Below are 13769 nucleotides of genomic sequence, written 5' to 3'. Positions count from 1 at the left end.
AAAAAAAAAAAATTCGCTTAGGTAGCTCCATGCACCTATGTACACTGCCTATGTACCTATGTACTTGTCTAGATGCACCTATGTACACTGCGCAAAAAAAAAAAAAAAAAAAAAAAAAAAAAAAAAAAAAAAAAAAAAGGAACAGTTCTATATCTCCCGTTCTACTGGGCCGATTGACGAAATTCAAATTGCGTTCTTCATATCTCGAAGTGCGACTTATGATGATATATATTAAATTTACATATAGCTTTGTTATAATATAGGTATTTTGACACAAAATCGGACTTTTTCTGAAATAACATACCAAATGTTTTCCATATTTAGATTCTACTCAAATTATGCCTAAATATTAACTTTTGTGAAATTAAAAGAGAAGTTTACGGAGAAATTCAAAAATTTAGCTTGGTTTATTTCTTTTTAGTTTGCGTCAAGAATAATTCTCTTGGCGAACTTCTCAATTGATAGCAACATATTTTCCATTCCCTTTTTACATTGAGCATGAGGGAAAAAAGTCACAATGTTTTTACTTTCAAATAATTTTAACAAAGTGCGTAAACCACATCAGATGCTGTTATCGCTTTCAACAGATATGCCAAATTTCAAAACGCGCCCACGCATTTTTTCGGAAATTTTGAATAAAAAGTTATAATTTTTTACAGGGATGCTTGGAAATACATCTACTTGGTGTATGATTAAAATTATATAGATCATCATTCAAAGTGTTTTTCGAAAAATTTATAAAAATTATTTAAAAATACAAATTAAAAAAAAATAAATCATAAAAATTAGTGAAATTTATTTTTAATGAACCTAAATTTTGAACTGTGAAAGATGGACTCACGTAAGCGTAATAAAAAGAGAGATATTAATATATGCATACCATAATGAATTAACACTGAGCAGCTAAAATTTTGAGAGGTAATTTTTTAAAAACTTCTCGTGCGAATGTTGCTAAACTTGTCAGTTTGGCTTAATTTGAGTCGTAGAATCGAAATATGGAAAGAAACTGGCATGTGATTTCAGAAAAAGTCCGATTTCATGTCAAAATACTCCCATTAAAACAATGCTATGTATAAATGTAATACATATCCTACGTTGCGAGACATAAAAAACGCAAGTTGAATTTCGTCAATCGGCTCAGTAGAACGGGAGATATAAAAACGGCCCCATTTTTGTTTTCGCAGTGTATCAGTGGAGAGAATGTCTCACAGAGTGAGGCACAGGGTCCCGTGGTGACAACTAATGTCTGCAACACTTGGGTGTGTCATACTGGACCCACTTTTTATCGCTGGAGAGTACTCGATCAAATATGGATGCATTGTGGTGCCGAGCAAGCAATGACAAACAGGCAGCGAGACGCTGTTGCTTGTTTGTATCGAACAGTGAGTAGGGTACTCACTTGCTCAGCATATATGCCTTTCCTATGCGGTGTAAATGGAGTCTTGGTAGCCTTGGGTCTATTAGCCTTGGGTCTATTAGCTTTCACGCAGTACGAGCGAAAGACACACACAGACGGCCAGACACTTCCTTTTATGTGTTCAAGTCGCCAAATTTGCCAGGCTTTGGGATGATGCCCTTAACGAACGAACCGCTAGGCAATGGTTCCAGAAGTTCAGGTCAGGCAATATGTCTCTTAATGATGCATCACGCAGCGGTCGGTCAAAAGCACTGGACGAATAGGTCCTGAGAGCAGCCATAGAGAGTGACAGTACCCAAACATGCGGTGGACTTGCTTCACATTTCCAGGTATCTGATGAAATCCATTTACACCGCATAGACTCCATTTACACCGCATAGGAAAGGCATATATGCTGAGCAAGTGAGTACCCTACTCACTGTTCGATACAAACAAGCAACAGCGTCTCGCTGCCTGTTTGTCATTGCTTGCTCGGCACCACAATGCATCCATATTTGATCGAGTACTCTCCAGCGATAAAAAGTGGGTCCAGTATGACACACCCAAGTGTTGCAGACATTAGTTGTCACCACGGGACCCTGTGCCTCACTCTGTGAGACATTCTCTCCACCCACACAAGATCATGCTCTAATCTGGTAGACTAGTCGCCAAGTGGTGCACTATGAGATCCTGTCAGTGGGCCAAACCACCACCACGGCAGGCCTGTACTCGCAGCAGTTGGAAGATATGCATCAGGCATTGTTGCATAAAGAACCAGCATTGGTCAATCAGAAGGGTGTATTCTTGCTCCATGGCAATGCGAGGCCGCATATGGCTCGGGAAACCAGGGGCACCATCCAGCAACTGGACTGGGAGACACTTCCCTATCCACCATACTCCCCAGACCCTCGCGCCAACAGACTACCACCTTTTCCATTCCCTGGGCAACCGTCTTCGTGGGAAATTCTTCAACATCCGGCCAGACCTCGAAAAGGACCTTCTCTTCTCTTATAACAGTATTCTTGTTTTCAAACCAAGTATTATCAATAAAAACTGCTCTAAATCTGCCTACGTGTTTCTTGGTTTATTTAACTAACCAAAGCATTAGAAATGCTTCTTACGTGATAAACGTTTGCCACAACCGAAATGAGCTAATGGCAACAATTTGTTTCCTGACAAGAAATATAAATTTGGTGTTTTAATTAAGCATTTTTGTGTAAGTTAGAGATTTTTATTTTTGAACATGCTAAAATATTTTTAACAATTGTTTCTTGAAGAATAAAATGAGTGTTATAAAATAGCTTATTTTTTATTATTAGATTTAAAAATGTGTTATTCAAAAAAATAATTCCAGGTTCATTTTAGGAAAGAAATTCGCATCAAGGTTTTTATTTGGAAATAAAACCTGATATTTAGAATCGTCTGTCGTATTAGTAAATAGGAAGACCGTGGGTATAGTACGTTTCATATAGAGTATCAGCAGAGATTAATCATAAGAAGTATTAAGCTCTTTACGTAAGCTGAAAAATAATATGTATATCTCATGCGACAGTCTTCTTAAGACTACCTTTTCAAAAGATGAGCAATGATTTAAATGAAGTAGTTACAAGTAATAATCATGTAATCAGAAGACATCATATTACAATGAAACACTTCCAAAATATTTTCTATTAAAATACGAAAAAATAAACAAATAAAAGTTATAAAAAGGAAAACATATGTCAGTTATCTGCTTAATAATATAATTTCTTATATTGTCAGCTAATAAATTAAATCTCATAGTATTTACTAATAATACTCATATTATACTAATAATTTAAAAACTCGGGAAATTACAGAAATTATTTAAAATATTTAAAATTACATTAATGCCTGATCATCGTTTGGATTCAGATGCAGTTAGAAGGACTACATTCAAAGAAAGCAAGAAAATTAAATTCAAATACGGATTTTATTATTTACGTGCATAATTCAGGTAATATTACGTAACAAAAATCTTGAGTTCTATTTAAATGCTAATTGCTTTATTTTTGGAAATCTTAGGACCTTGGCATAGTATTACAACTCGCGCATCTGAGGTACAAAAATGGAATCTGAATCTTGTAAATCAGCCAAAGTAGAACAAAAGACATAAAACTTCGACTTGTTTCCTGATTATTATATATGCATACTAATTAACCGGCGTTGCCAATTTATGCTTAAGAATTTTAAATCACTGTTATGATTTCTTTCTTAAGAATTTAATGATTCATGAAAATAATGTATTAAAATATTGGACATATTTCCTAAGTGAATCAAGTTCTAAAATTCTTTCCAGTTGCATCGGGTTTTCCTGCTCCTCTTTATCGAGCCTATAAACCACGTCGTGATGCATATGCGAACAAGGATTCATATGTGAATGAAAACCCGCAACTTCTTCCAGCTAGTCGCAAAGCTGTTGATATTGCTGCTTCATACGTAGACAGAGGTAAGGAAACCTAAATGCTTCCTTCATATATAGCTTATTTTATTTTACAGTATATGATAATTTTATATTTCCTAATTTCTTTGCAGTCGTATCATATACAAGGTGTTTATAAATGACTGGTGTGGTTTTATAAAATTAAAAATAAATCGATCTATTGTCTTACTCTTGGTAAAACCTGCATCGTAAGCATTGGCAATTGTCCAAGTTTCTCATGCGTTACATACTGTTTACTTGTCATGCTTACTGCGCAGCCGCAGAGTCAGTTTGCTGCAATTTATACACATTTTATATATTTGTATTTGTGTAAGGTAAAAAAAACTATGATCAAAATACTGATTTTAAATTTGAAGTAAATTCTTAGCTATCAATTTTAATTTGAGTATTCCTTTTCTTAGTCCTCTAAAATTGGTAAATACTTTGTAGAGTTGCGCGCTTCCAACTTGCACGTAACCAAGAGGTGACTGTTGAAACTGGAAAATAGACAGAGTCTTGCTAAGGGTTTAAGTCCCTTTTTATTCAACTTAAGAAATTACAATTGCGTGCTCTTGACGCTCACAAACTACGCCGACCCGGCGGTAAAATAAAAATAAGAACCTGAAAAGAAATAATAACAAGACTCTAACTACGAAGCTCTCTAAAAGTAAATAACCTCACCGCGTTTTACAATACCGCTGCTAATTCAGTAAACTTTGAATATCACGTTGAACAATTAACAATTCTCCGAGGCAAGCACACAGGCCGAAAAGCGGGGTTCTTCAATTTCTGGCTAACTACCTCCGCGCTCGTGAAGTAAGAACAGCACACCTCGAACTCGTTTCCATTCTAGTATTTAACTCAGAATACTTCCGCTGATAATTTGAATCCTTGCGCGTTCTACTAAAATTTACATACTCTGGCATTGGCAGTTCCAGGGAAAAGTAAGGCTTGACAGGAAAGATAGTTTAAACTTAAAATAAATGTTAGTTAAAATGAATGTAAACCCTACAACTTAAAATAATTCAGTGTTTTGAAACTGCGTTATTTCAGAGTACATCCATGTCGAAAGATTCTCCCATAAAGCTGATAACATAGGCACTTACATAAGGTTTCAATCAATAATAATGTCAGAAACGTAAAATTAATCAAACAAAACAAAAATCTGAACTAAAACGAAATCATCCATTATCAAATTTTTATCTCAGACACGTCGCATCCAATGTCTACTTCTCTGGTTATTTAGTTTGCTGTCGCTTGTTTTCTGACCACAGTCTCTTAACAGGTAAGAAGTTCATTCAAACATGTTAGTACTTGTTTATCGGTGATGCTTAAACGCTTGTTAACCCAAATAACAAATTATTAAAATTGTCCATGACTGCATGATTTGTAATTATTGCTCACAACAGTTTCACACATTTTTTTTTTGCAGGGGACTAAAAGAAATAAGAAAATAAATGATTCTAATTAAATAGAAGAAATTAACCTGAATGTCCTATTAAAATCCCATATTGGTGTTGTTATGACGTATGTCACTTGTCTGATAGTAACATCAGAACAAGCCCACGAAATTCATCAAGGCAAGGAGTGCATCTGTGCGACTTTGCTCATTTCCGCTCGCAATTTTGAAGGCGAGCACCTAGGGGGTTCGAAGTGTCTCTCACCTCTCTACCCCTAACACGAATCTGTCAAGAGGTCTTTCGGCTCGCCGCATATTCAGAGTGCTCCCATGCCGCACAGACACTATACATAAACGTCCATCCATACATTCTCAGGGATTAAAACCTGGACCCTTCGGTACGGCAGTCAGCGTTGCTAACTACTATCTCGCTCTGGTGGCATAATATCCCATAAATTACAATGTAGCGCAGTAATTTGTAAATAAAAAAAATATCAGTAAATAACTAAACGAATATCAAACATGAGCAAATTTCTCCCTAATTATTAAAGCAACAAAAAATTAACATTACTCATATTTACTTCCTTGTACGAAGTAAAGGAAGTATTGTAATCACGAAAAATTTCGGGTATCATATTTCAACGAAAATATCCATTGTGACCGCTATAGAATAACAATTTAATGATGTTTTTGCGTGACATCTGCATGTAAGGACAGAATAAAGGTCTCTATTTCCCCAAATGAATTGAAAAACTGATTTAAATGGATTCAGAAGAGATTCTTTCGTGCCGTCTATACGTATGTATGTATATATATATCTCGCATAACTCGAAAACGAATAGCAATTTTTATATCCCACTTCTTATTCTTTATATGTGTATAAATAATTTTAATGAAATTATATGCATGAACCAGTAGACTCTCGACATAATCCTCCTAAAAAAAAACCTCTTGACTTTCCTTCTTGGTTGAAATTTAGCTGGTTTTGATATGATAGTAGTTTACCAAGTCGAAAATCTCAGGGCTTTGAAAAGTAGAGATATAGAATTCCTCCCTTTCATTCGGAAAAAAAGAGCCTGGTTTATTGCATGAGTAGTGTGGTAATTTTAGTGTTACATGTAACATTGCATTTTCTCTTGTGCAATGCAACACGAAGTGCGTCGGGAAAAGAACATCCACTAGAAAAATTAGATTATAGGTGCAGGTCCCATTTAACACTGTGGTAAATGGCTATCTTGCAAATATGGCGGGATATCCCTAAGCTGGTGATAGTTTTTGTCAACTAATATTTTCGATAAATTTCACAAATAATCACCTAAAATCTACAAGCATGGTGACCACTGGGTGATATTTTCTACCGATTCCTGTGAACATGTTATTGGTCTGATCCCTATATGTATGTGCACCCATATCCCTCCTTAAGTAATTGTAATTATGTAGGACTTCCAGAAATTTCGAGAAATCGAAGCTACTGCAAATTTCTCAGACACTGAGGGGGGGGGCTATGTAAAACCGAAGAAAGCATCAGCTTTGAGTTTAATTCAGAGCTGACTATGGAGTACTGAGAGATATGAGTGCGAACTCCACTCTCTAGATGCGCATTGCGTTGTGTTGAACATTATTAGTAATTTCAAGTGATAACTACTTATTGTGCTCTTTCATATTGAGAATAACTGTACGAGTGCTTTTGTGAAAAGGTACATAATTGTAAAGTGTTTCTTTTTGGAAACTAAATTTCATCTCTCATCAGTTTTGTGTGCATTCAATCCATTACGAAATCTTACCCACTCAACAATGTTTAAAGATTGGTTCATGTTTCATTTCGTGCTGGCAGTTAAACAATATATTAACAATAAAATTTTACAAATTAAAGAATTTTTAATCTTACATAGTGCTCCAGGACACCCAAAATCTCTGCAAATTATATTCGCAAATCATTGTATTTTCCCCTTTCAATGCTACCTGCCTTATACAGCTCATGGATAAAACACTGATAGCTATGTTTAAAAATGTTATATGAGGACAATAATGAATCAGGCCACCAATACATCTGATAGGGAAGGTGAGCCTATGCTAAAAGACTTTTGTAAGCATTATAATATATGAATCGCAATAAATAATACCGGAGGTTCGTGGTTTGAAATAAAAGATTCAGCAATGAAAGTTTCTTGGAAGCAATTACGCCCGGAAATGATGAGAGATTTTGTAAATCCTGAAGAAATTTTGGAAATTATTACTGGTGAAAAATACTGAGTGTAATGAATGAGCTACACTTGGATGTCAAGAACGAAGATAATTATTAGTTGACTAAAGCTATTTCGGTGCATCTGTCTAGAATACTTAATTGAGCAATAAGTGGTAAATCAAATACACGATGAAACTGATAAAGTCGTCATGACTTTGACAGTCAAAAATATGAGCTGTTTATGAATCTTGACAAATTTTTGAATATTATGGAAAAGTTACGTATCCTAGATCTATGATTAAGAAAGACACAGAATGTATGCAATATTTTTCAAGAAAATAAAATAAAGAGAATGGTATTCAACTAGCTCTTGAAAGCTTAAAAGGAAAACACCTGAAAGAGGTTAAAAACTTATTTATGCATATTGGTAAATAAATTAATTATGCCTATTGGAATTATGCATATTGGTAAATAAATAATGTTTTTTATGAATATGCAGACTTAATATTATTGATGAATAAATATTCTAAAGTACAGTTTTAATGAAATGTTTTTTTTACATCCTTCTACTTTCTAACATTCAGAATTCGCGCATAATTTTAGGTTTTTACGGTTTTTCGGATAAATTAAGGTCATACTGATTCATCTAATAACGTTAGTTGCACAACCATGAACAAATAAATGAGTATCATCATTGAAAATGACCTTTTACCATTCATTTGTGGTCAAAGTTTAGGTCCATAATAATAATGTTTTTTTCATCTGACGTGACAAGCGTTGATTTTAATTAGCTTTCTCGCCTTCAGACCAGCAGTGAGAAGTCTAGACCGATCATATGAAAGAAGAATAGCATGATCAATAGACAACAAATTCGTTCTAAGAAATTTTGTTTTAGTAATAACGCTATCTCAGAGTAGGAATCTGTCAGACTTTGGAGTTATTTTCCTCACATATTCCTTTTCGTTTTTGGAGCAAAATTTCCAGTTTTATTGACCCTCTAAGAATTCGATAAATGGTTCATTTTCCAATAGTAATCTCAGAACCAATATTTGTTAAAGTTATGGATATGTGCCTATTAAGTGTGATAATCTCTGCTCTCTTTCTGGGCGTGCGGTTCATTTTTAGTGCACTAAAAACAGCAAATGCAAATTGCATTAAAAAGCATATAAAAGTAATTTCATTTTCTCATGGAAACAAGCTTAAAATGGTGCGATAATCCTAATTTATTATCTACATCAGTTCGAAGAGGTTGTAAGCAGGAGTTCTGACAATATTAAACTACATTAAATTGCCTTCAGGGACTTGCTGACACCAGCTGACAATGGACTTAAAATTCTCTTAAAAATCCCATGAGATTATGAGCTGTGGAAACGCAAGCTATAAAACATTCTGGAAAAGGGAAATTTATGGGATTTAATCGACAATGATATACGAAAAGATATCACTGCCGAGTAGATAAAATGGGATGAACAAGCAGAAGCTACCATAAGTTTACTCGTAGAAGACAGTATACAAGAAACGTACATACACTTATTCTTCATTATATAATTTTTTAAATATAATACAGGGCGATAATATTTGGTGGCAAAAATTTGAAAAGTGAAACAATGTTTGTAGAGAAGCAACGCAAAATACCAAAACGAAATTAATAGTCCTTCTGGGCATATTGCGCCTCGGACAAAAAAGATTAGATGAAGAAGGTATTGAAAAAACAGATATTAAGCATTTACTGGCATGTAAGAATTGTATTTTCCTTTTCTTCACATTTGCTTAAATTTCATTATGAATTCTCTCTGAACTTATTGATCAATACTTGATTGAATAAGAATGGATTCATTTTTTGTTTGCCAAAGCGTCGAAAATGATTTCACGTTAACTGTTACGATTTTTGTGGTGCTTCCAAAACTATAAATGGACAAAAAATTATAAACTATATAATACATTCATTTTAGTTTTACTACCTATTGAAGATTTAAATGTACACGCTATAATCCGATAAATTAATAAATTAGGAAATGTTTCTTATTGAATCTGGTAAAGTGTAGCACCTTGAAGGAAACTGAATTTACTAATTTTACCCGTGAAGTTATTTAATTTTCCATAATAATATTTCGACTTGATTACCTGCACATCAAAAACAAATAAAGAATTAAGTCACATCATTTTAGATATTTAATCAGAAATCATTTCCAAAATAAAATAGCAAAAAATTGCAAATAACTTCTCAAAACGTAAATTATAGTCTAAAACCAAGTTCTCATGAATACATTTCCCAATGACAAATTTCGATGTCCCTATGAAACGTTCTTAATCGCTAGAATTTATTTTTTTAGAAATTAATCAAGGAAATATATCCTAATTATTTTAAACGCATGTTTTCTCACCACTTAGATTTTTTTTTCCTCACTTCGCTAACACTAATTTGGTTAGTGGTTCGAAAATGCAGCTGCTTCGAAACAACAGTATTGCATACTTATTTCTTCTTCCTTGTAACTCAAAAGTTGCTCATTTACTCTTTACTTGCATTAACCTAAAAGTTTTAGTTTTCAGAAGTTATTAAACTTAAAAATTTCATACTATATAAATAAGACACTTGTAATTGGAAAAAGCGAGAAGCGACCGATGTCTCTTTCTGCTCCCCTGGTACCTACTTCTAAATTCTCGCGCACCTACTTCTGCTTCCCTAGCACCTTCTTCTGATTTCGAAATTCTGGTAATATCCAAAATTTTCCTCGTGGTGGAAAAAAAAAAAAAAAAAAAAAAAAAAAAGATAAAGATAAAATAAAATTTTGAAGTGTTAAGCTGGTTAACAGTTTCACCGTGATATAATTTTTAAGAAAATTTCTAGATGTTTTCTTTTAATATAAAAATAATATTTACGTTTTGTGCATTCTGAAATGTTAGAAACCTTATGATTTCCTTAAAAATAGTGTTATTTTGAATTTCATAATTTTAAATCACTAGTTTCTCTCTAGCACAAGACATTGTTCAGGAACATGCAAACTATTTTCACTACAACAAGGTAATCATTCTTAGTGTTCTCTCAAAGCAGAAAATAACCAAGGACGATTTAATATGAATGTTGAGGATGAACAAATACTTAAAACTGTTGTTCATGCTAAATTGTGGAAGCAAACAATATATGTTCTCTTTGAAAAATGTATTTTCTTAGAATACATTCAAGACTTTTACATATTTTTCGGAATTTACGAACATGACCTTGCTATATGAATATTGTCGACTTTCGAGTTACGTACAATATAATGACCATTTAACAGAGAATCATTTTATCGCCAATCGCTTCTAAAATCCTAAGTCGTCAGACAACTGCATATAAGTAGACTATGAATATATATATATATGTGTACTATGAAAGATTGTGAATATGTATAAGTACATAATCAAGCATGCCTTAAAATGTACTTTTCCTTCTTTCACAGATATGCGAGGAGATGAAGAAATTTATAAAGAAGGTAATAACCATTTAAATAATTATTGGGCAAATTGTTTTGCTTTCTTCAGTTTTATTCGTTTATGACATGTAATAAAATACACATTTAATTTAGAAGTACGTAAGTTAGACAATAGTGACGTTGTAAATCTTAGTCAATCTGAGACTCAGTTTTGCCCTATTTAAATTTTCACTTTATGCGCACATTTTCTGCATGAGTATGCATGCTGATATTTTATTCCATTTGTTCCATATTTCGATTTCCTGATCACTAAATCAGGCTTCGTAAATACCATTTATAAAAATTCATATTTATTTGCTTTTAGTTTGCCATGTTGAAGGGAATCGAATAAGTTGAGACGCAGTAATACGAGCATAATTTTTAGTTCATCCTGACACTTGATTTGCAAAAATGAGCACAGGTTGGTAATTCCATCAAAAGATCAAAAATTGGGTTCGGTCGAGACTCCATATTATATTATAATAGATTTAAGTCTCATCTAAGGGCCGTACCTCGATGCAAGACACAAATCACTGAGCAATAAAATCCTCCTATTCGGTGGAATAAATTCAATCGTAGTATGGAAAGTACGTTTAGCAGTTTCTAGTAAAGCACTTTCAGATATATCACGGTGCAGTTTGATTTGTTACAAATCGAAATCACTGTTCAAATGAATTTTAAGTGACTTAAGTGCGAAGAAAGCAATGATTTAAAGATAAAAGGATATTGGAGACCTGCATTGCTTAAAAAGAACATAACAGATCTTAACAAATCATCTGGTGCCAAGTTAAAATCTAGATCTCACAAATTTTTTTCTCTCCCTCCCGTTTTCTTAGGTCTAAGTATGTTACTCTGCAAGCCGCAAGAAATATTACTTTAAAAACTTTGTATAAACTACACCTGTTTATTTGTTTGTATTGTAAATCAAGTTTGGCCTTGTAATAGCTACGTATGCTTAATAGAACTGCCCACATCACGTTCATGATAATACTTAACGAAATCGAAATGTGAAGAAAGTACGATAAATGCTCTCAACAAAATTAGTCTTAGCAAATGATTTGCACTGTGACGAGATTTCTATATCGCAAACAAAATATTACAAAAGGAGTATTTGAATATTGCATAATAACTGCTTTATTTTCTACTTCAACTACTTTCCATTGTAAATTTGCAGATGCCGCTGCAGCCGCAGGTTTACAAAATTCAAGATTTATGAAAAGGTCTGCAGATGCTTCTCAAGGCTATAGAAGTCAACGAAGCTATGGACTTCAAGGTAATGAACAAGCCAAAAGTAATCTTGTAAATATTTTAAGACAGTTTTAGGAATTAATTCAGGAATTAAAGGTTGTGTAAGCAGAAATAACGATTTATCGAATATTTTTAGCTGGTTAAGAACAGCTACTAAAACTTATTTTTGCATTTAAACTGTACTTTTTAATTATGTCTTTGAAGAAATATCCCGAAGTTTTTTCAATCTTCTAATATGTTGCACCGTAAATAACAAAGCAGTTCTCGTGTTTCAGAATAAATAAGAAATGGCTTTTCCCTTTAAAGAATATCGTTTTAAACTTATTCATTGTGTTACACTGCCCAAGTCTTCCTTCGCCAATACAAATGTGGTAAATAATTTCAATGAAATTAAGTTTAATCAGGGTCTTGGTAATTCGTTATACTCCGATTAAAATTTTAGTATGAAGAAAATATGTGTGATTATTCAGTACTCGCTTTGTTTACTTCAATGTCTAAAGCTGTGTTAATTGCAACTATCTTTTTTTGAGGGGGGGTTACAACGACGTATTTGACTTGTCTTTAAATATTCGGAGATATATCCTTGTATTAACTTTCTCTAATGATTATGCTTTAGCGAAACATTTTCTCTGCCATTGTTTTCTCAAATGTTTTCGTTCATAGCGATGTCATCTGCGAATGATAAAATAATTATTTGATTCTCATTATTTTTGATCGTAACTTTTGAAGTTTTAATTGATGAATTAAATATTTAAATGTTTCCAATTTATTCGAGAGAAAATATTTCGTTCTTCCTCTGTAGTTGGACAAGCCGCACCAGACGCACAGGCATACGGAATTAATCAAAATTATGAATCTGCAAAAATCATTGCAGCTGCCTCTGGTCCACAAAGTTCAAGGTTTATAAAGAGGTCTGTGGATGGTGAAGGCTATGCAGGTCTACGAAACTGTGGACTTCAAGGTAATGCACAATCAGAAAATAATCCTGTAAACGTTTTAACTGCTTTTAACTAATTCTGGGAATTAATGTCCTTTTCACTCAGCAGAAATACCAAGTTTGCTGAATATTTCTAATTGATTAAAATGAGATACTAGTGTATGTTACATATCTTTTATTTAAAGTGTACTTCTTAAACCATGTCTCTTCAAGAAATATGTTGCTTTTCTGATGTATCTGTAAAGTAAAAAGATGCAAAGTAAAAAGAAAAAAAAATCCAATGTTTTTCTTTTATTAAGCAACTCACTTTCCAATGTTATTCATAACTTAACTCTGCCCTAGTCTGACTTTGTAATGCAAAAATATGATATATGTTTTCAATGCAATTAAGCTTTGCTTATAAATTGCATCTGAAACTGGCGATTATCAGTGTTTTGATGTATGAAACTTTGTTTTGTTTAAGCTTGTACTATATCTAACATTATCTCTTAGAAGAACATCTTAGTGAGCTGAAAAGCCTTATGTTTAAACAGTCAAATCGACTTGAAGAACTTAAATTAATAAAATGTTTACTAATAATTTAACATGATTTTAATTTGGCTTTAATTTAATTTTTTTTTTTGTGGTAGAAGAGTTTTGGCTCATCTACTTTCAAAATTGAGACAATTTAGTGAAAATTTAGTAAATTTAATTTCAAATTGGTATTTTATGT

The 13769-nt window shown here is 33.1% G+C and overlaps 1 protein-coding gene across 1 annotated transcript in view; it reads left to right on the top strand.

The window, feature by feature from the left end:
- Nucleotides 1–13318, top strand: part of LOC118191921 (uncharacterized) — a 208081-nt gene extending 194763 nt beyond the window's left edge. The window contains exons 30-33 of the mRNA XM_085827585.1: nt 3714–3863; nt 10861–10893; nt 12047–12145; nt 12923–13318. Of these exons, the coding sequence (XP_085683711.1) occupies nt 3714–3863; nt 10861–10893; nt 12047–12145; nt 12923–13134 (494 nt within the window). The 3' untranslated portion in view covers nt 13135–13318. The remainder of the gene's footprint in view (nt 1–3713; nt 3864–10860; nt 10894–12046; nt 12146–12922) is intronic.
- The last annotated feature ends 451 nt before the right edge of the window (nt 13319–13769 follow it).

The sequence above is a fragment of the Stegodyphus dumicola genome, chromosome 12 (assembly GCF_044657685.1).
Source record: "Stegodyphus dumicola isolate Sdum_Otavi_A_Nest chromosome 12, ASM4465768v1".
Taxonomy (NCBI): Eukaryota; Metazoa; Arthropoda; class Arachnida; order Araneae; family Eresidae; genus Stegodyphus; species Stegodyphus dumicola.
The sequence above is the reverse complement of the archived record's forward strand: the minus strand, read 5'-3'. Positions and strand labels throughout refer to the sequence as shown.